This window comes from Plectrocnemia conspersa, unplaced genomic scaffold, assembly GCF_051122295.1.
Source record: "Plectrocnemia conspersa isolate PC_06_02 unplaced genomic scaffold, ASM5112229v1 ptg000003l, whole genome shotgun sequence".
Lineage (NCBI taxonomy): Eukaryota > Metazoa > Arthropoda > Insecta > Trichoptera > Polycentropodidae > Plectrocnemia > Plectrocnemia conspersa.
The window spans coordinates 13,843,208-13,867,266 of NW_028277167.1; the positions used below are offsets into that span (position 1 = coordinate 13,843,208).

General features: G+C 36.8%; 2 protein-coding genes across 3 annotated transcripts; one reads left to right on the forward strand and one right to left on the reverse strand.

Moving 5' to 3' along the window:
* Nucleotides 1–1,863: 1,863 nt before the first annotated feature.
* Nucleotides 1,864–7,888, forward strand: Prp19 (pre-mRNA processing factor 19). Its single transcript, XM_088183514.1, has 6 exons — nt 1,864–1,936; nt 2,019–2,168; nt 2,237–2,370; nt 6,389–6,730; nt 6,802–7,043; nt 7,117–7,888. The coding sequence occupies exons 1-6, from the start codon at nt 1,918–1,920 to the stop codon at nt 7,745–7,747; spliced, it is 1,518 nt and encodes a 505-aa protein (XP_088039640.1). The 5' UTR covers nt 1,864–1,917; the 3' UTR covers nt 7,748–7,888.
* Nucleotides 7,877–22,088, reverse strand: l(3)80Fj (lethal (3) 80Fj). 2 transcript variants are annotated; one of them, XM_088183513.1, is made up of 30 exons: nt 21,981–22,088; nt 21,799–21,901; nt 21,027–21,222; nt 20,776–20,956; nt 20,548–20,709; nt 20,226–20,478; nt 19,973–20,151; nt 19,703–19,900; nt 19,481–19,639; nt 19,038–19,200; nt 18,636–18,968; nt 18,375–18,568; nt 17,825–18,003; nt 17,550–17,757; nt 17,247–17,473; nt 16,815–17,179; nt 16,220–16,499; nt 15,951–16,155; nt 15,656–15,889; nt 13,404–13,598; nt 13,141–13,269; nt 12,949–13,072; nt 12,471–12,887; nt 12,114–12,403; nt 11,849–12,044; nt 10,205–11,775; nt 9,909–10,139; nt 9,180–9,842; nt 8,474–8,695; nt 7,877–8,406 (listed from the first exon to the last, which is right to left on the reverse strand). In XM_088183513.1, the coding sequence occupies exons 1-30, from the start codon at nt 21,996–21,998 to the stop codon at nt 8,278–8,280; spliced, it is 8,004 nt and encodes a 2,667-aa protein (XP_088039639.1). In that variant the 5' UTR covers nt 21,999–22,088; the 3' UTR covers nt 7,877–8,277. The 2 variants fall into 2 exon arrangements, with proteins under 2 accessions (XP_088039639.1, XP_088039638.1); XM_088183512.1 differs by having other exon boundaries at nt 17,550–17,760.
* Nucleotides 22,089–24,059: the final 1,971 nt, after the last annotated feature.

Consider the following 24,059-nt stretch of genomic DNA (forward strand, 5'->3'; position numbering starts at 1 on the left):
ATATTTAGAGTTTGCGAGGATTGTTTAATAAAATAACAAAATTTTAATAAAGTATCGAATTTTTCAAACATATTATATCGCAGTAAATTACAAACGTAAGCTTTTTGTTTTGTGCATGTTAATTTAGTAAATAAATAAGACTGTTCCAAATTTTTTAACTTTATATAAAATGAGCATCATCAACCATTCGCGGTTAGGTTAGGTTCGCTATCCCATTTTTTAAACTCCATATAAACCGAACATTCACCAGTTACAAACATATTTTTCTACCAACATCCTTCCTGGAGTCTTCCAACTCTGATGAAGGTGGAGACACTCTCTTTTTGGAAGAGGTTATAGAACTCTCGATTGTCTCGTATTCGTCACACGTTACTCTCGTATATAGCGCCATATATCCTGCGGAGCGCGTTCCTCTCGAATATGCCAATTAGACTTTCGTCAGCCTAGGTAAGTGTCCAGCTCTCTGAATCATCAGATCTGGTTTGATCAGCGTTTTGTAGAGCAATATTTTTGTACGACGAGACAGTGTCTGCGAAAAATGAGTATCGTGTCAAATATAATATTAGATTACTTTAATTTGAATTATATGTTTGAGCTTATGTAATGTGTTATTAAAGTTTTGATAGGAGAGGGGGGGGGGCGCAAATTTAGTTTTTGACTGGAGCTCCAAATAACCTAGGGCCGGCCCTGCTCGCGCTCTACCTCAGACGACCAGCCCGAGAGAGCCCTTCCCCTAAAGGGTTTGGGATTTAACCCAAGAGGGTGCATTGCTCTCCCACACTGATGGATGGCAGAAATTCAGGGTGTGGTGGACTTACGCCTAACCACAAGCAGATAGTGGCAAATATCTGGGAATGCACATATACAGAAGATTTACATGAAAGACAAATAAATGTAGCAAATGCAAGTAATTGGGATTTGCCCTAAGAAAATACTATTGGCTACTAGGGAGAAGCTCTTAGTTGTCAGTTGACAGTAAATTGCTCGTATACAAGGCCATCGTACAATTAATATGGTTGTATGGGATACAAGTATGGGGCTCAGAAAATAACTCTAATATAGATATAATTTAAAATAGCAAAATAAAATGCAAAGGAGGATATTGGCTGTTTAGGGGCTGTTGGTTACGGGTGGCAATGAGACACAGATTGAGCCACTGCAGTAATATTTATTTGAGATTGACGGAGTTTACATTACAAAATGGGGCGGACGCGTGACCCTTACAAGCTTGCCGGTAGAGAGAGAAAACCGTCACAACAATTCTACTTCAGCGCCGACCAGTTTTGGCCAAAACAAATCTATATTGGCCCCCATAGCTGCATCATGGTTTGTTCTAAATTCATACATTCACCGGGACCTGAATATGCCAATGGTGAAAGAAAAGATGTACAAAACAAACATAAAATATAAAGTAAGACTGACGAACCATCTTATGCCTAAAGATAAAGGAAAGTTTATAAAATAAAAGCTTAAATGATATCTTCAGTTGCGAAGCGAATCGCTGATGGGTGACTCACCTACCTGGCATTGATGGATAATCAAATTGTTTAATATCCATTAAAGACAGACTACAATTTTTTCATATACAAAAAAAGATATCCACGAATGAAAAATTTTACAAAATAGTATGTAGTTTTTTTCGAAAAAACGTCGTTTTTCGAATTCTGATTTTACAAAAAGATTTCGTATGTAATAGCGTTTTATTTAGTTTTAAGTTGATCGACCGTGAGGGAATTAAAATAATTTTAATGACAATAATACCGACAAGGATTAATAAAAGTGTTTTTTGCTTATATTTAAATGTGATCATAAACGAGCACAACGCGAAATAACGAGCATCGCGTCTCGCTATTACGAGTCGCTAGTCGCCGGCAAATCTCTACCGCTATCTGTCGTCCGTCAACAGTTTGTGGCGCGATGTCTCTCTGCTGCGCTAGTGAGTAGTATTTCGAAGGTAGAAAGTGAAAATGCGCGTAGGTGCGCGACTTAACGCGAATCGTTTTGATCATTTGCTTCAGTTTCGGCGGAGGTGCCCGAACAACCCGTGGTCTCGCCGGCGTCCGGTGCGATTTTTGAGAGACGCCTCATAGAGAAATACATCGCGGAAAATGGCGTCGATCCTCTCAACGGCAAGCAGTTGTCCGTGCAAGAACTCATCGAGATCAAAAGTCAGCTTCCTACTTTGATTTTTCTGTCGCGTTTAGCCGAAACGACATAACCTCACTTTCGTTTCCAGCACCGCCTATCGTCAAACCGAAACCTCCCAGCGCTACCAGCATACCGGCGACGTTAAAGAGTATGCAAGACGAATGGGACGCGCTAATGTTGCACGCTTTTACGCTCAGACAACAGTTGCAGACGGCGAGACAGGTATTTTATTTACATTTAACTCTTTGCGATCGGACTTCCGTACAGTCTGCGAATTACAAAAAAGCAATTTTTCCCAATTTAAATGTCGTTAAAATAAAAACATTCATATTATCAGTCATTCTTTTTGTAATATGTTGAGAACTATGGTTCGGTGATTATTGCGCAAACAATCATATTAGTAATTTACATTGGTATGATACACTTACACCAATTTTTACTAAGATTTTTACAAGAGAGTAAAATATTAAGCAGTTGGAATTAAAAGTAAAATATATTTGACAATCTAAAAATGTCTATATTCAGAATTTTTGCTGTGTGGGATTTTCATCTGCAAAATAATCCGGTCACCGAGAACTTCATATATGTAGTATGTATAAATTCCACTAAGTTTAAAAAAATATTATTTATCATAAAAAAAGATCATAGATAAATAAAATAATATTTCATGATCAAAAAAATATTTTTTTATTCATCATTATTTACTTAACACGTATCGTGCCACGTAGGTCACCCGTGACCGTCAAATATTTTTTTGAATAAACGTCCAAGAGCGCCGGAGGATCACAAATACACCGAGTTTTAGTATTGAATGTGACCTCCATGGTGTCCCTGAATCAAATGCACACCATAACATTCGAATTTTTTTTTTGTAAACTAAATTATTTTAGGAAAATTATATTATATAATCAATTATGGATCTTTTGCATTATATTTTGCATATACAAACTATATAGTGAAATTCAAAGCTTTCATAATATATAAAGAGCAACAATTGTTAATTTAGATCAAATAAGCCGATTATTTTACATATAATTTAGTTTTATCTAGATTAGATTAGGTTAAAAAAACAGTTCTAGAAAGTCCATAATTTTTTATATTTCTTTTCTTGTGCATATATAATTACATATAAAATAAAAAATTCAGGTAAAAACTAATATGAACTAAAAATGATTCACGCATTTTTTCTAAAAGAGTAATCAGTACAAAACATGTATTTATTACATAATATATATACACTCGGTACTCTTTTTATGCGGTTTATATTTCAAGAAGCATTTTTTTTAATATCCATTTTGGACCATTTTGACATGTTAAAAGAGTAAAAAATTCGGAGAATTTTGTCTCCGAATATATCGCTTCCTGTCACGGTGAGTGTAGAGGAAAATTCAGGTAATCCATATTTGGAACATCCTAATGTACAAGTACTATTTCTTCCACCCAACACAACAAGCATCATCCAACCATTGGATCAAGGCATAATTTCCACAAAAAATATAACATTAAGAGCACTTATCGATATAAAGTGGATAAACTAGATAATGAGTCAGTGACAGTAACTGATATTAAAAAAGTTTTTCTATTTTGCACTGTTTAAATCATGTTGCACTTGCTATCTCTCAAATAAGATCCCAAACTTTAAATTCTTGTTGCTCAATGAAACTAACCAAACGTCGACAGTTTTAGCTGAAATAATTTCTTTACCACATGAAATTGGTAGGGAAGGTTTTGAAACATATTCCAAAAACGATGTAGACGAATTAGTACTTAAAGATAATGTCATGAATGACAAAAATATCATTGGTATACCTCTTAATACCGTTAAAGAACAAGAAAACGACAGTCACCCTCACTGCAAGTGTAATTCGAGAAGGTCTTCAACTTTCGAGTAAATTGGCAAACCATTTCCTTGAAAATTTTAATAATTCTAAACGAGCATTCAAGTTTCAATGCGAGCTTTAAAATTGCATTTCTGGATATCAGGAATTGAACAAAAAATGAGCAAAACCATCGCAAAGTTTAATCACTGATTATGTTGTCAAAGGGAAAAAATCAACATGCGAAGTTGAGGCTAATTTTACTTGTGAAGAAGGACATAGATCTGATACGCTGACTATCTCTTCTGGCGATAAAAGTGATTTCAAATCAGTTCGCAAATTATGCCGAACACTCATATAACGACGATAATTCTAAAGAAAAAAATGTAAAAAAAAAAATTTTTTTTGTAAAATTTTTATATTTAAATTTAGAAGAGATATATTAAGATTTTATTTTTCTAAAATTTAAAAAACTTTTCTATGATTGTTAACGTTTTTATAAAAATGTGAATAAACATTTTAAAAGGAATATGGTAAGACTAACTATTTTACTGAAATTCAATAAACCTTTTTTATGCGATTTTCAGTATATTGTAACTCATTGATTTAGTTTTATGCGGTTTTAAAAAATTATGGAACGTATCCTTTATTTTTATACGTGTGCCTAGTCTTTTTTTGTGCGATTTTTTTTATGCGTTTTCCTGTGGAACGTATCTACCGCATAAAAAGAGTACCAAGTGTATATACAATATAAACTAAAAATATTTACAAAAATACGAATTTACTTCGAGACATTCTTATGTTCGGTATTGAAACACAGCAATAGTGTGGCTTACCACCACCACATCCACCACAATATGTCACAACATGTTTTGTTTTATTTTTGGCGAATTTACTCCCAAATTTCGAATTTAATTTATAGCATCTAATGCAATAACGGCGAACTTTTCGGACTTGACCCTCTTTTCTCAAAAGCTCATGGCGTGATCGTCTTGCTATTGTTATTGATGTTGATGGTTCACTCAAATCTTTGCAGCTCGTTAGATACAGTGCAAGCTCCTTCCGAAACTCCACAATCGTCATTTTGTTTTTGGTGGTATCTGTATACATAACGTGAGCATTTATCACTGATTTATTGAGAAGAAGCTCGATTGCTAGTTTACGATACCATTTTAGTCTTTTGCAACGGACTGCAGTAGGCAGTCATTTGGTCTGATAAATCAACCGCTGCTTTTGCATTATTGTAATCTTGAATCATTTTAGGTTTTTCGACCATATTTCCTCTTCGATTTCTTATTGTGACATAATCGATTGTATGTTTTGTGGAAAGCATCGTCACATCTCTTGTGTCTTTCCATTTTAAAATTGTCACACCTTTCCTATTCTGCTTAGCAGCAATCTCTCCACGATTGAGTTTTTGTTCGATTACTTCTTTCGGCAATCCCCGTCTATTTGTTTTAATTGTGCCTACCAAATGGATTTTCTCTGCCAATAGTTTATATGCGAGATCTAAACTAGTGTACCAATTATCTGTGACCTTTTCGCAAAATTGGATCTGCAAGTGTCGTTACCAAATTCATAGGTTCTGATCCCTTTATACGAAAATCTTTTCCGGAGTACACTCGTAAACTATATGTATAGCCAGAACCTGTGCACAATTTAAATATTTTGAGGCCATATCTATGTCGTTTAGATTTTATACATTGGCGAAAAGAGATTCTTCCTCGAAATGGAATCATGCTTTCATCAATACAGATGCTTTCTTTCTCATGACAGATTGTGGAAATGTTGATCCATCCATATCAGCAGGCCGATAAACCTCTTCATTTCATTGTTGTTAGTGGATGACCAAGAATTGCGATCATTTCGAACATATCATCTGTTAGTGAGAGTTGGAAAAATTCACTAGGCTTCTCATGAAACAACGTCGCTGCAATGTCAGCTTTGACTCCGGATAGACTCACAAATGGTGGTACATTAGTTGATTTACCCACAGGATTGAACCACTCAGAAACAATACTATCACTATCACTTCTTTCCGTATCACTTTCACTATATTCTTCTGGTAATAGTTGCCGATGATGGATAATATTACTGATACCAGTAAATAAATCACTATACCATGTTTATTACACTGTTTATGACTACAATTCAAAATAAAAACAAGCAAACCTAAAATGAATGAACATTACCTGAAAAATAAACACGTCCATTACCGCAGTAATTAATAACTTTTTGTTATTGATTATTATGAATAATATATATTTTTATAAAATACAAAACAAATTTAATGCCACTGAAGTAATGCATATGAAATCCCGCCGCAGCGACGGCTTCCAAGCGCAACGGAAAAACTACCATGCTGCCATAGCGGCGGTTAAATATATTTTTTTCTATTTATAATTGTTTTTATATGATTCAAGGAACTTAGCCACGCCTTGTACCAACACGATGCGGCCTGTCGAGTCATCGCTCGTCTCACTAAAGAAGTGACGGCAGCTCGAGAGGCTTTGGCCACTCTGAAACCCCAAGCGGGAATCACAGCAGCGAATCCTTCGCATCCTCAACAAGCGGCGGCCGCCGAGACCGGAGGATGGGCCGCTCAGCCCGTCGCTCAAGCCGGAATGGGTCCCGAAGTCGTTCAAAAGCTCCAGGAGCGTGCCACTATTCTCACTCAAGAGAGAAAGAAACGAGGCAGAACCGTTCCAGAAGAACTGGTCTCACCAGATACGCTTCGCAGTTTTATCACGCTCGCTTCTCATCCCGTAATTTATTTTTACCTAATTTATCTATCGCATGTTATAAACATTATATTAATTCTTTCGTTTCATTCAAGGGTTTGCATTCTGCGAGCGTTCCTGGAATATTAGCGCTCGACATCAATCCTTCGGATCATTGTAAGATATTAACGGGAGGAAACGATAAGAACGCTACCGTTTTCAATAAAGATACGGAACAAGTTGTCGCCATATTAAAAGGTCACACTAAGAAAGTCAGTCGAGTTATTTATCATCCCAACGAAGACACGGTCATAACGGCTTCGCCCGATTCGACAATTCGCGTATGGAACGTTCCCACGTATGTATTAAAAACAATATTTATATTCCTTCATATATCCAACGACTGTTTCGTTAATCATCTCTTAAATCAGTTCGCAGACAGTTGTGCTGCTTCGCTCTCACGAAGGACCCGTCACCGGATTATCGCTGCATCCTACCGGGGATTACGTCTTATCGACATCCACGGATCAACACTGGGCCTTTTCTGACATACGTACTGGACAACTTCTGACCAAAGTCTCCGATTCATCCGGTCACGGTTTGACGACCGCGCAGTTCCATCCCGACGGTCTTATTTTCGGAACCGGCACTGAAGATTCGTTAGTGAAGATTTGGGATCTCAAAGAGCAAAGCAACGTAGCCAACTTCGCCAGTCACACCGGTCCCATTACATCCATTTCGTTCTCAGAAAATGGTTACTATTTAGCCACGGCGGCCGACGACGCCTGCGTTAAACTGTGGGATTTGAGAAAGCTGAAGAACTTCAAGACGATTCAACTGGAAGACGGTTATCAAATCAAAGATCTGTGCTTCGACCAGAGCGGTACTTATTTGGCCATAGCCGGATCGGATATTAGAATATATTTGTGCAAGCAATGGCAGGAGTTGAAAGTGTTCAACGACCATACGGCCGCAGCGACTGGCGTCAGATTCGGTAAAAACGCCCAATACTTGGCGTCTACTAGTATGGATCGCACTTTGATGATTTACGGTATCGAATGAGAATAATTATTTTTTTAAGTAAAGCCATTGACTCCATTCCGTCGAATGATGAAAGATAAATAGATAATGACGATCAAAGGGCGAACGGTACACATGTACAAATTCATTCTCAATAATAAAATTAAGTTATTTCTGTAAAAAGTGGTTTTATTATTCATAAACGATTCAATATTGAAATACTTTATTGTATACAATTAAATGCAAACATCAAATGCTTCGTGTATTTTATTTTATAATATAAAAATCGGTTTGAAATATTCGTCAACTCTTCACGACACTAAATTGAATTTGTGAAGTTAACGTTCATACATGTACAAAAAGTCATGCTAAAATACTTTTAAATCATCGATGAATTGGCAAAACTTCGTCTTGTCATAAAAAATCACATTTTTTATACCTTATATTATTTTTATTAAATATATACCAGTAAATAAACATTGTAGTTTCTTATTATTTTTACAACGTCTATTGTGCTTTCGCATCGAGATGCGAAATTACAACCGTTTATACAGTATCGTATTTAAATCCCATTAAGTGATTAAAGTACAATCTAATTCTTCCTCTTTTCCTTCCGGTTGATTGATAGTTTTCTTCAAGACTTTGCTCACCACGTCATTCAACGATTCCCGAGCTCCGACTTCCAGTAATTGTAAACATTTCTAAAAATAAATTACATTTTAACAACATTATAATAATGTAACGCCGCTTGATTAAAACTTCTGTTACCTTTTGAATTTCATCACCGTTACGCAGTCTAAGAACGGAAATTAAAGCGATTTCTGAATTTGCCTTTACGTAACCGTTCTTCTCTTTAGTACCGTTCACTAGAGTCGGCAATAATAATTTTATGAATTCCGGTGCCATATTTTCAGGAGGTACGTATTTGCCTAACATGGTACAAACTCGAGCCAAAAGTTGTTTGACGTCATTATTGGTGTGATTCATAGTCTGAAACATTTCAAAAATTAATACATAATATGATATAACAGGCTTGAATCTGTTGCTGCTTCTTGGCAACCTATACAGACCAGATTTTTAAAAACAAGAAGTTTCCGAAAATAAAAATAGTTTTAATATATTATTGTTCAAATAAAAAAAGTCGTAAAAGAACACAGAAAAAATACTGTCTGATACAAATCAAATCAGAATATAAATTAGAAACCCGTCAATTTGACGGGTGTCGTAAATCTAGTGCATTTAATGTTTATAACTAACGATAAAGCCAAACTGAGTAAAATATCTCTTAGATAACACTAAAGAAACATTTGTGGAAAAAACAAATAAGTATGCACATCGAAATTCAACTACCGTATCAAAAAAAATCATTGGTAAAGTAGAATGAGTGTAACTCGACATGCAAATTGACTTTTTGTGAACTTGTAAAATTGAATATCTATGTTAAGTTAGTTAGTTAAATTAATTCAACACTCACTCTAACGAAGGGTACGATTAAATTCTGTGGAATCGTTTCTTTCTCCAGTTGAAGATACTTGACGAGATATCCGATGCCTCTGATACCGTTGCATACAATTGGCACTTTATCGCTGGTCAAGTAGCTCAATAGTACTTTACATATCTTCTCTTTATATTGACTAGCGAATATTTTATCCGGATGTTCTTTAAGGGCGACGAACACTGCACAAGATCGTCCGTGCTTGAGAGTCCAGTCGGAAGCGTCTTCGGTCAACAGTTGTCCTTGTAAAGCATTATCGAGAGCCGCTGCCGGTAGACAGTGCAACATAGCTCCCAAGCAACCGCCGACTGCGCTCCTAGGCGGATCTTCTTGGTGTCCAAGTAAAGCCGACGACGTCAGAGTGGCTAAAACGCTCAACGCCAACGTCTCAGACATCTTATCTCCGCCGCTCGTTATGACACTACGGAGAGCTTGCAACATTGTTTCTTTTACGGTCAGATCTTCCGAATTTTTTATTCCGTTGTGCATCTCGACAAATAGAGGATCGGCTCTCGTATGAATGACTATTAATTGACTGAGAGCGTAGCCGGCCTTCACGCGAACTTGTTTATTTGGATCGTTGAGCGCTTTTAAGAATGTTGTTTGAAGTTGAGGCAAGAATTGTTTGAGCATAACGCCGACCTAAAAAAAATAGGATTAACATCAAGAATTTAACGTTGAAGAAATGCACGTTTAATTTAAAAATACCTTGGATAATAGCAATGCGAGAGTTTCTAATACGGCCGCTTTGACATTCGCGTTAAATCTATCACCCAGAATTCTAATCAACGGGCCTGTGATATGAACGACGGACGGTTGGAGAGCTTGAGCCGATGTTAGTCGAATTACTTCGCCTAACATCAAAGCGGCTGCTTCTTTATCTTCCGGCAAGCCATTTAAGATTGACTCCCTAAATAAGGGTAAAATCGGTGTGATGCCCTGAAAAGTAAATAAAAATGATGTTACTATCTCGAGCATAGTAGATATAAAATAGTAAATATTACCTTGGGTAAACAAAAACCTGGTAGCAATTCAGCTCCTTTGAGATCGCTCACGGCAAATCTCACGGCTTGTCTGATGTCGGATACGTGTTGTATTTGTTGTTCGGCATCCATACTCTTAGTTACAGCTGTCAGAGCCTCCCAAGCCATCATCAGGACGTCGTGGTCGGTGTCGGCGAATAAATGTATCAAACCACGTAGCAGTTGTGGAATGTAATGCGTGTAATCGGCTCTTGTGTGGGAGCAAAAAGCGGCCAAGAGTGTCGCGGCGGCTCGTCTCTGCGGCGCAGCCGGTGATCTCGATCCTTCTAAAAGTGCATCCATCACTGCACGAACGCCCGCTTCATCGTTGACCGAGAGAACCACTCCTCTGCAATACTCCAATTCCCGAGCTTCGTTAGGCGTACCTTGAGCTCCACACAGAGCGTTCAACAAAGCGGGAAGAATCTTATGCAAATATTTAGTGAGAGCGTCGCCAGCGACGGATGCTAATATAGATAACGCTTTGGTATTGACGGGCGGTGCGGAAAGCTGTGGCACGAGATATGGCAAAACGACACGAGATTTGATAGCCATCACTTGTCTCAAACCGTCCAACGTGGCTTCGGCGACATCTGGATCCGGATCGTTCAATCCGTTCAACATGGCAGGTAAAATATCATCGAGGGCTCGTACTCCGACAGTCGAATGTAAGCTATCGAAGGTTCGAGCGGCAGCGCTTCTGACTTCCGGCAACGGATCGCATAGAGCTCTTCTAACCGTCGGTACGAGGCTGTTGACGAACGTCAATACCATATCTTTCGACGTGGAAGCCATGATTTCGCTTAATCCGATACATACGCCTTGACGTTGGTCGGCTCTATCCGACTGCAAACCGCGTTCCAAGATAGGTATGATTTCAGGCAATACTCTCTCACCGAGTTTACGAACTAAATCTCCCAAAGTACGAGCGGCGACTTGTCGTTTATCGAAACTTGTCGAGGCCAAGCACCCCAACAAGAGACCGAAGAGAGTCGGTAAAATTTCACGCAACGTGCGCGGAGTGTTTGTAACCACAACTTTCCATACGTGAAGCGCGGCTTGACGCACCATCAGTGCTACATCACTTCTACCCATATACAATCCAGCTAGGACTCTGTTACGTCTTTCTTGACCCAATGCGACCATAATAGCGGAATGAGACTGTTCGGTACCAAAATTATCATCTTCGGAGGCCGTTTCAGTACTCATCTTGCCGGAAACTCCCGATATTCTATATAGCAAGTCACCTAACAGTTGAACCGAGCTGTAACGAATGCGCCAATCGTCGTCAAATAAGCCTTTCTCCAATTCGGGCAGCAGAAGCATGATCGCCGAATCAGCATACAAGTTAACGATCCTTTGACCGGCTTTCAAAGCGGTGTCTCTGACGTATTCATTTTCATCAGCCAAAGCTTTAAGGATCGGATTGATTATCTGTCCGATATACGGTGTGAATTCATTGGTGAACGCTCCTGGCATGTAAATGAACATCATGATATAACCGTCTTTGACATGAGGTGCGATATCTGTCCGCTCCGATGTGGCAATTATATCTGTAAATAATAAATATAAACTATAGTAAAATCTAGTTTTTAATTAGTTTCTACTATATAAAATTTATAATACCTGGCATTAACTTATGTAGCTTTTCAACTCCTAGACCGGCGACGACTTCTGATAAACCTTGAGCTGCACCGGAACGATCGACGCTGCTCGTTTCGGACGTTAGCGTCTGCATCAACCAAGGAAGCAAATCTTCAAAACTGGCTTCGCCCATTCCGCGGACCATAGCTCCCAAAGCTCTCGCCGATACGCTACGAACCTGAAAAAACAACCATAAAATTAATACAGATGCTTATATTTAAAATGACAATGAAATCTGAAATATTACTTCTGGCACTGGATCTAACAATGACATCTTAAGGCCTGGTATAATATTGGGCAAATATGGCATGAGATCCTTTTGATCTGTCAACGAATACATATTTCCGATAATCTGTGCGGCCATCTTTCTAGTCTCTGTGGAACGATCCATGAATGCTCTTTGTACGACAGGCATTATCAACGCAAGCGACGGAGCATCAATGAAATGAACGAACTGTGTATCGAGCAGAGTTTGCAAACAAGCAGACGTTTTATTTGACGGATCTTGGAGGGCCTCCAATAGTGGTGGAACAATTGCTAAAAATATACAAATAATTAGAATCTAAATATTTGTATTGAATACTATGAGAGTTCAATGTAAAACCTTGAATTTCCGGATTACGAATAACCGATCCGATGACTTTCAAGGCTTCGGCTCCAGCTTCTTGTACTTTAATGTGCGAATCGCTCAGTACTTCGATCAATTTGGGTACTATGCTAGGCAAGCATGACGATAGTTGTTTCGGCGCACAGTACGCCATCGCTCCGAGAAGTTCGATAGAACCGGTCTTTGTCCTCCAACTGTCGTCTTCTAAAGCCGCCAATAGGGACGGTAACACGAGTTTCACTCCGTGAGCGGACAATTTGCTCATTACGACTTTGGCAGTGTCGTCGGTGGCGTTCCTTACGTATTGAGACGAATCGCCGAAGCATAGCAAGAGATGAGGTAAGACGTGGACGATGTACGGTTCGAATAGTCTTCCCAGTTTGGTACACAGCATCTCAAAGGCGAACAAAGCTCCTAAAGACAACATTTGTTACAATTTGATACTGTAATTTTACACTAAATTATAACGGCTCACCTTCGCGATGTTTGAAATTCTTCTTGTCTTGAATGGCATCCGTAAGTCTGGTCATAATGTCAAGCTGTTTTAAGGCTAAAATGCCTAATCCTTTAACTATTCCGGCTAAGCCATATGCCGCACCCTTAAAATAAAACCAAATGAATTAAAATACAGTAATTTCAATAAATATGTCAGTAAAATTGATCATACTTTTCTATCACCATATTTTTCAGCCTTCAATAATTTTTGCATCAATTTATTAACGATGGTCGTTGTTTCGTCTTTAAGGATTGGTGAAGTTATCAAATGCGGGAGGCAATTGCTAACAGCTTCTTGTACCTATAAGATCATTTTAATCAAACGATATGTATAAGCAGCGGCAGTTTGTAATAAAACATCTTGTAAAAATAGCATTCGTTCAAAGAGCCGATGAATGTTGACGAATTATTAATTTGGATTTTTATAAGACTTACTTGTTGAGAAGGCGTCGATAACGCCGCAATCAACCTCATTGTTATCGGCTGTATACGAGGATCTTCCGGAGAGAGATGCCTAGCCAAAGATCCGACTAGAATAACGACCGCCTGCCTTACTACATCAAAGCTGCCCGTTTTCGGCGCTTTATCCAAGAATTTTTCAAAGATAGGTAGTTGATCACTCACAGTGTCCTTAAATAAATATTATTAATTTCATACTTGATCACACAATACAACTGTGCAAAAGTCTTGGTTCACCTAACACAACCATGCTTTAAGAAGAATCAATGAAAGAAATGTTAAATTATTATTATTATTACAATTATTTTGGTATTTATTTACACATATAAAATGATGTCCACTATTATCTCGTATTTTCACTTTCTAAAACAATCAGCAATTCTATCGAGACTACCTAATTGTTCTGATTATTTATCTGCTTCAGCTTTGACTTGAAAGAGAGAGAGTGAGTGCAGAAGAGAGACGCACACATATCGATAATTCAAAAATGGAAGCTACAATTGCCAACAGCTATCGTTCCAAAGCTTAGTATGATAGTAATTTGCAATTTTAATCAATTTATTGTTCGTATAGAAAACAATAATGTTTAATGGAAGACTTTCCGGCCCCCATCATTACATTCTCTACTGTTTTTAGCGAAGACTTAAAATTAATTAATAATTAATAATTAAAAAATCCATTAGCGTCTCAAAATATTGATGATGTAAATTGAAAAATTAAATAGTTTTAAATCTTCTCATTAAAATGTAAATACTAGTTCCACTAACGACAATATTTAATTGAAAGTGATGTTGTAGCCATGCTGACATTTCAAAGCTATGATTAATTATTTAAAATAATTGGCATTGTCCATGCACCTTTAAACGAACCTTGGACAAAACTAGACAAGCAAAGTCCAGCGCCTGCATTTTTCGCTTGGCGTTGCACCAGGGGTGCGTATTTTTCATATAACCCATTAGGTAAGTTTTTTTTCCTTTGCGTTTAGTAATATTTTATTGTTCTAATGCATATTTAGTTTTATTTCTCAGAATTTTAAACATCCGACAAAGATAAAATTATGTTTTATGAATTATTATTTTTATTGTTCAATTTTATTATATTATAAAAAAATAGGTGCAATTTAACAGGGAATTATTTTAAGGTATGTGCATTTAAATAAATATTTTGTTCCATCGAATTCTTTGTGCATTAATGTTGGGTAAATTAAAATTTTTTTTTGGAAGGATTCAATGCAGAGTTATTCATGGGGTGTTCACTGTTTTAACCTATTCTCGCTCGCTGACACTTGCTCGCATTTAATCTGTTCAACAGTAATGTACAAACAATTCGTTTTATGGAACAATTATTTTATATGTTGCTCATTTAATTTGTCCTCTAAAAAACCGTGCTTTTTCAAGTAAATGTTCAGAAATTTTTTATTATTATTATTTTTCTGTTGTATATTTAATATTTACCTAAAAATAGAAAATAAAATATAGCGTCCCCAAGATGACCGTCCAGGACGCAGAATACGCGAAAGTGAAGTCCCGCTGAGCCTTGCACGCGAACTAAGCGGCGTTGTACAATGACGCCGCATCCCCGCCACCGCAAGCAACCCGCAGAGTGGGTATGCTTTTGCGCACACAACCGGGAATATAAGGCGGAGCCAAAAGTTCACTTTATCATTCGACTCTGGACATGATTCTACAACACTCAACTGGACTACAACTCGCCGCTCGGATCACATCTTCACTCAACTTGACTACTTTTGAACTCGGATCTACACCTCGCCTCCCGTCTGAGCAACCATCTCCAGGACACGCGCTCGAGGATAAATATCGACGACTATCGAAGGATCACCGTCAAAACGCGTCAAGAATCTACTGGAAGATTTCATAGGAGCCACTTTGTACAGTTCGCTGTACAAACGTCCTATTACAAATTGTCAACCGGCACTCCGAAAACTACGAATTGAAGCGTAAACCGACCGCTTCAAAAATAATATCAGTTTTTTGAACAACTTTTGAAAAATATTTCAGGTATAAAGTGGTTAAACGCATAGGCTCTCCACTGAGTTAATTGTTAAAAATCACGTTCCCTTTATTTATTCTTCTTGAAGCAACACTTTCGTAAAGTTTGTTTAGTGATATACAAGATCATGATTTTTGACTATGAGGTCAACTTTTAGCTTTATTGCAAATCAGTTTGTTAAGTCAATGAGGAATAAATGGTTTATAACAAATACAAACCTTTCCATGTAGTTCTACAATCGTCATAGCTGCGTTGAACATTTCTTTGCGTACTTCTTCAGCTCGATCGCCCAGTCCATTCGATACGAAAAACGTGACAACGCAACCCACTGCGTCATGTTCCAAAAGCGGTGCGAGAGCATTCAGCGCTAATCCGACGCCCCTACGTCCACCCCATTCGTCTACAGGAGGTTCGACGACGTGACCGAATTCGTCAAGTTTCGGCGGAATCATCTATACATAAAAAACGACATTTCAAACATGTTCTACTAAAAGCACATCATTTTAGAATTACCGCCAATTTTTCGCTATACACCACCAATAAAGACGTCATTATTGGTGGTACACTCTCGCGGTTGTTTTCAAGAAGAGCGGCTAGAGCTGAGGAAGCCGCTTTTTGGATGGCTTCGACCGGATGAGCTACTTCCACTGTCACTTCTTCTATCAATTTCAGTTCAGGCACTAGTTTACTAGCTATCCACAATTCATCAGCCAATTGCCTAATTAAACAGCACAATAAATATTAGCCATTGTTACTATAAATGTTAATTAAAATTTATATACCTGTTTGTGTCTAATTCATCAAATTTGGCAATCCACAGACGCTTCCTGAAGGAAAGTTCCTTTTCCATTGGGTCGGTGAGGAATTGGAATACGTCTGTTAATTTCAATAGCGCTCTCAGACACGCATCTCGAACGACATCTGATGGGTTTTGTAGACCGGTCAGCAAACAAGTAATTTCTGATACAGAAGCCTGTCCACAGCCTTCGTGCCCTGACACGGCTGAAGCGACTTCTAGTAAAGTCGCAACGCTTTGGGATTGTACACGGCCCGTGTGTTTTTCTAATTAAAAACATACTCTATTATTAAAATGTACTTAAAAATATATATTAGGTTGTTAAATTAACTCTGAGCACTACATAAAAAAATGAGAGAGCAAGAGCGTTGATTGACGTTGAGCTGTTTCACAAAAACTAGCTCTATTTTTGATCTATTAGTTTATCTCAAATTTTTAAGAAGAAATTCGAGATGGCATCTGGAAAAAATATTCCAAATACTTTGGACAGCAAAGAGGTAGTACATACTAAATTAATTTTAATATTGGTCTATCTTCTTTAAAGTAGTGAACAGAACTATTATAACAAATTAATATAATACCAATAGTTGATATCAACAGTTGAAATATTTGTTGTACTGGAAGCAAATCTGGGTTGTACAAATCCTTTTTATTATTCAGACTTCCGCGCATCTTTGCATGATGCGATATGATTTGAAGACCATTTTGCAGCATTTTAGAGTCGTTCTTCGCGTACGACGACGTCATGCTCAAATAGATTAATTGGAAACAATAGCAAAATCCAGGCGCGGGGAAGAAGTGTTTGTAATTTATTTCTGTAGTGGACGAATCTCGCTCTGATTGTGCCACGGTTTGATTATGCAAAAGCATTATGGTGCGCGCGATGGCTTTTTCTATGTTTTCTTCTTCCCAGTTAGAATCCAGATCGCATTGAGGTTTGACAAGCCTTCAAATTTATTAAAAAATTACAATATTGTAACTCAACTATAACTAACAAGTTGTGTATTAATTACCTAAGAGTGACGTGAGCTACGGTGTTTCCGAGAGAGGTCAACGTTAACGGCCAAAACGTGAACCGCAAATTGATGAACATGTTGGATAATCTCGGAGCGGCTAAAGGAGAACGTAAAGCGGATAACATCCGAGATAGGAGCACGCCGGTGTGTTTACCCAAGGAGACTTTATCTCCTACACTCGCCGCCGATATCAATTGTTCTACTCTTTGCAGTCTCATTTCCAACTATAATGAGCATTTCATACATCAGTACTGATATCAACGATATATACAATCATATTATCAGTAATATATTAATAACCTCCATTAACTTATTCCTAACGGCACTCTCTTTTCCGAGTTGAAGTTTAATTGCTTCTTTCTGCTTGGGCGTTAGATCTTTAGCGTCATTCTTGCTATTGCTTCGCTTACTCTCGGCCAGCTCTCTACGCAGTTGTAATTCTTCAAGTTGGTCTTTGTAAGAGTAAGCTTTACTCTCCCTCTTCATGTTCATCTCGGCACTATCTTCACTACTAAGCATAAAAATGTATTATGTATTGTTTATAAATCGACTGTGCAATTTTTAAAAGCTCTTACCCAGGAATGATGCTTTTATCGTACAACTCTCCTTCGGGTGTCAGGAACGTAAAATACTCGTCTCGTGTGATTTTCAAAAGTTCAGGGTCCTCGAGTGTTTCCAAAACGTATGATATTATATTTGGGAGCATTATGTCCGGATTTTGAGCCACCATTGTCGCAATTATGTTTTTGTAGTTCTAATAATGAATAAACCGAAATAAGATAAATGTATAAATTTAGAATTAAACATGTTTGGAATTAATATCATACATGTCGCATTGACTTACATTTTTAAAAATATTGATCTTATTGGTCATTATTTTTAAACAGATATCATGACATTTCAAGATGGGGCAAATTTGCAACTTTTAAAAAAAATCATAACTCCATATTCAGTGTATATTTAACCACAAAATTTGTAGAATGTGGTCAATAAGTAGCTTATCTAAATTTAAAATGTCTAATTTTATAAAAATATCTTTTCAACTAGCAATCGTCAGTGGTACTAAACAATTTGCACTCTATTTGACATGCCTGATATTAATTCTTGATATATTCGTATTCTTACCCCATTGCATTGAAATCCATTAATGTATTGATTCTTGATATTTTGGGCAAACTGTTTTATAAGCTGCTTCGGTGAGAGTTTTAAATGTTTAACAATTTTCAACCAAAGACCTCCTTTGGATATTGTGATCAACGGATGATGAGCAGGTAGCAAAGCTTCAATCGCCAACGATTGAGAATCTTCGACAGAATATTCTGACAACGAATACATAGTTTATTATTGTCTCCATTTTTATTTAAGCAAAAAAATCAGAAAGCTCACCGTTAAACGAACACAAAGCGGTAATAGATCCTGCAATTGATTTTCCGCTGATGTCGCACAATGTAGAATCCGTGCCATTTTCAACAACGTTCTTATGAGATATCTTCAATCCGTCCAAATAAAATGCTAGTTGTGTGATTAAAGTTTTAGCGAGAGGTGCCTTTTTAGGATTTCCTACGAGGCTTCTTATATGGTTCACAGCCAGCGAGTTAATCGATCTAGACGAGTGGAGCGAACAATGCATAAGCCCTCGGCAAACGGCGGATAGATCGTTGTTGTTTTTGTAATAGTTTTCCAATATATGACTACTCAGCAAAATTACAAAAACTAGAACTGAAATAAATTATAACAATTAAATAGTTGTATGCAGCATTGTAGTAATTGAGTAATAGTTAAATTTACCGTCTTCTGAAGCAGAAGTTAAAAATTTGTCTTGGAAGAATACTTGTTTATCCGGGTTAGTCAAAGCATTCCAGATGGCGGGGTGTTTTTGCGGCATATTTCTATCTACATCTAGTTTTAATATTATGTAACTAGCACACAATCCTTCGCTGACGGCAATGTGCTATAAAAATTGAAATTATGTAGTTATAAAAGATCACTTTTATGCGCTGGTCATCCAAGATGACTATCATTCACTAAATTATAGAATTTTTTCATTGATACTTTAGTTTATACAAAATTAGGGAAGTTGGATATGTCATGAATATGTGAGGTTTCATTTAACAAATTATTCCAGAATGTAGGAATAAATAAGTATTCTTCTAAATCAGGTAGTCCGTTTTTTTAATTATTTACAGCTGCGCAGTTTTAAAAAGAATATATGTATATATTTGTGCAAGTACCAGTCCCGGTTGTTGGATCGCCTTCTCGACGATTTTGATCAAATTTGTGTAAAGCTCTTCGTTAGTTTGTTTCAATGTCATCTTGTTTAAACAATGCCCGAACCATTGCAAATAAGCTATCTTCACAAGCTGCGTCGATGACTTTAGTTTATAACCACTCTGCAATTATAGATTGCAATTATAAATTCTATATAAAAATCGATTTATGCGTATGAGTTATACCTTAAACGCTTCTATGACTTGCTTCGGAACTTCACCGGTAATGTTATCGCTCCATAAAGACAACTTCTCGAGACAACAACACAGCACTTTCTCGTGACTTTCGCTCCCTAATGCCTTAAAGAACAACTTGGATACGTCTAAAAATACTTTGTTTCTGTCGTCTTCCGATAATTTATTAAACGAAAAGTTTCCAGCGCCCTAAAACATAAAAAATATTAGTACATGCTAAATTCTTAAATATTTAAGATTACGTCCAAACAGAATCTCTACCGTTAAAACTCCAATTTTGTGTTCGGTGAGCGTTAGCATTCCGTTGGATCCATTGAAAATTTCAAACAACTGTTTGACAATTTGATTGATTACGCTAGCGTCTGAAGTCCGCGATGCTAAAATTTTGCACGTATTCGCTGATTCCGATCGTACGTTCTCATCGTTTGAGTGCAAATATTCTAAAAAAAATTACAAACCATGATAAAAGTTTAACAAATACAAGAATTGGATAAGTTAAAAATAAGATCAATACTGATTAAGTTCTTGGAAACATCTAACGCAATGCAGCTCAAGTCTATAGCTAGACTACTTAGGACCGTTCCCACTGTTTCGATGATTATCTCTGGATTTCGCAACATCGCCTTTTGCATTGCCGGTACGAGTTGATTTTTGATATCTTCATTATTGAGTTCTAGTAAAAACGATTCACAACCGATAACTAGGTGAGGATTAGGCCTTAGTTTCGTACTAATGAAATTCTTAATAAAACACTCTATGTTTCTTTCCTAAAAAAGAAACGAGCAATTTAATAAATGTTTCTAAAAATCTATTATTAAATCGATTTTTTAACATACTTTGTATTGGGCGAAAATATCAGATTTTCCACTGTCTTGTAAATGTTTGCATAATGCTCCGACCATGATGCAGACTCGCGGCGAATCGGCTTGAAAGTCGTTCAACGTTTTCAACCATCGCTCTTCTATCCCTTGTCCGATTTTAATCCACATATGATGAAGCTAGAATTACACGAATAATTAATCTTACGCGACCGTTCGAAAGGTATTCAAGTTATAAATCCTTACAGCGAGATAAGCCTTAAAATTCTTTTTCGGATTGCCGTAGGCCGTAACCGCTGTTAAAAACGCTGATTGCAAGCTCACAAAAGCACGGAAAGTCGATGCTTCCGTATCGGCGTTGTATGCGTTTTGTAACAGCACACATGACCATTTCAGAGCATAAACACTACTTTGGCTCGTACTAGAACTGCAATTTGAACAATCAAAATGGTTTTAAAAATATATACACATAAGAATAAAATTGGCGTTATACTTACGAAGGCACAAAAGTGACGTATTTCTCTGCTACTTCTGTCAAAATTGGTAAAAAATATTTGACCACCCATGCTTGATGCAGTTTTACGATGCATTCTAGCAATTTCAAAATGAACGATTGAGATTTGAAATCTCTGTAGCGCAACAGTGTGCCCTGTATTATTCTGCATAGTGCTTTAATGGTCTGTTCGTTGATATCTGTTAATAATAAAACATATCGATTAGTTATTATTTTTAGTATAGCCGCCAAACGATGGTGTTCAAAATTAAGGTTACCAGATTGTAAAAATATACATTATTAGAGGACACTAAAAATTTTTGTCCAAGAAATATAAATTGCTATTTTGTTCGATGACAAAGAGAACTAAAAAATAAAAAGCGTCATTTTTGGGAAAATTTTTGTTCAAGGAGAACAAAGAAAAAATATGAAGGCCTTATCAAAATCTATATCCTTTATAAAAGGAGTAGAGCCAAACAATTCGATAAAGTGATCACTAAAATTGAATAATAGGTATAACAAAAAATGTGTTTCTGCAACGTATTATGGCAAAATTTTTAACTTCTCTATTTTAGACAGTTGTGAAGTAATCGAAGTCTAGTCGAGGAGTTTAATTAATTTAAGTGAAAAAAATGTTTACGTGAAAATGATGGTTATAGCTATTTGGAGTTTTCCCTATCGATTATACTCATAAACACAAAACAAACGAGCGTGATCGTATTTTGAGGTTATAAGTCGGCGAAGCTCGAGCGTAGGTAAGCGGGGGCGAAACGAACCAGGGCTGGTCAACACGGCGCAGACGGAGTCCACGACCTGTCGCCTCTCCTTCAAGCTTGCAGTCTGTATCCTGAACGACAGGTCCGCCAGGGTGTCGGCCGGCTGAAAAACATAAGACGTTTCGTCGGTAAAATGGCGATAGGCGACGGAGTAGTGGGCGTTGGAGGCGCGAGAGGAGCACCTGCATTTCGGCAGCCATAATGCCGGGCGACCGAGGTCGAAACTATCGCCGTACGGACGGACGAGCGACGTCCACCTGTCGGCTGTCACTGGAGGGTCGTGACAGACTGTTCGCCACGTGCATATTGTGCAATATCGAACGATGTTTTATTACAATAAGAAAATTCAAAACTTTATTTATATTTTCATTTAAAAGTTAAACAATTATTCGCGTTTCAATTATGATAATCAGGGCTGTGGAGTCGGAGTCGGAGTCGGAGATGGAGCCGTGGAGTCGTGGTGTTTTGGCCGGAGTTGGAGTCGGAGTCGGAGTCGTGAAAAATGAGCGACCCCGAACATTTTTTTTAAATAAAATGCATTTTTTTTTAATTTTGAAATTTATGAAATTTTAATTGCGTAATAATGAATGTGTATAGCGTATGCATATAAAACGTGTAGAAGAACACCAAAAATACCTGATAAAATTAAACTTTTTTGAGTCGGAGTCGGAGTGGAGTCGTGTTACTGGTAAACATCGGAATCGGAGTCGGAGTCGGAGTCGTGTTTTTTTAACGACTCCACAGCCCTGATGATAATACATGATATGCGTATAACAAATATCAATTCCTTGTTTCACTTCTTAAAAGACCAGTGTATGGACAAAATATTGAGAAAAGCAAATTCTACGTGCATGGCGATTTGACTGATTGTTATACTCAAACAATAATCTAAAATAAATTTATATGGGGGATCGGAGTAAAGAAGAAAGAATGAAAAGCCAGCTTTTTCGCCAACATACAGCAATGTTCGGAGCATGCGTGTTTTATCTATATTATTGAATATGGATAAAACATGTTCACTCATCTCCTTTCATATTTTTACCTACAAAGTATGCAGTGTCTGTAAAATAAAGCGACCAATCCTACTAGATTTACCAGTACTGTCAGTTGTACGATGTAGATGCATGGGTAGGGTATTTCACAATATTTAATTACATATTTCAAATGGTGATATAAATTATATTGAAATTAAATTGCTTACTATACTGAAGTTCTGTAATTTTCTATGGGATTGTGAGCACCATATTAAAAAAAACTAGAATTTTTTATATTTTTATTAAATATTTATTTGATTATTCTTATTAAGATACAAAAAACAATTTGAGGAAATGGAAAAAGGTCAGGGAATATCATTTTCATCACATGTAAAGTTCGTTGATGAAATAAGTGCCGATTTTCACCGCCAATTGGAACATCTCAAAAAATTAAGAAGTTATTATTCTGTTTGCCGAACCTTTGACTGTCAGCATTATAAACGATCGATATAATCTTCAGCTGGAATTGTGCAATTTGCAAGCTGATCCCTTTTACTTCGATAGCAGTGAAAAGGTTTTTTTTTAAGTTATAAACAGAAGAAAATTATTCAAAATTGAGAAACTTTGGATTAAAAAGTGTGCTCAATGTTGTAGCTAGAGTCTCCAATTACTCGAACCATCAACTACTCGAGTATCGAATATTAAAATTTTAAAATACTCGAGTACTCGAGTACTTTCGAGTATTTACCAAATGTACCAAAATAGCTATTATTCAAATTCGTGCACATATAAATAAATAAATAAAATACTTAGTATGTTAATTTTTACAATTATTTTAACTTCACGAACATACTTTTTAAAAACAATAATGCAAAAAGTGTCTCGAATTTAATATTACTGCTAACCTTTGGTTTTATTATTCCCGTTATGAAAAAAACCCTTTCCGTTGCTGTTGATGTTGGTCTTATTGTCATTAACGCGTTGGATAAGGCTTCTAATTTATATCTGTTCGCTTTTTATAGATATAAAATTTTTTGAACTCTCTTTTTATGTTCTCTTCTTTCATTCCCTTCTCTGCTTTTCTCTTATTTCCTTCGACTATTGACAAAATAGCATTTTGTAATTCTTCTTGAATAGAAATTTTTTCTTAACAATATACAATATTCTACTCCTTCTGATTAATGCGAAGTGTTTAAATCTATATCCTTCGAATATGTATTTGGGTGAATCCCTTTCACTCTAGAGCTAAACGGTTCGCAAAGAACTGACTTTACTTTAAATGCCTTT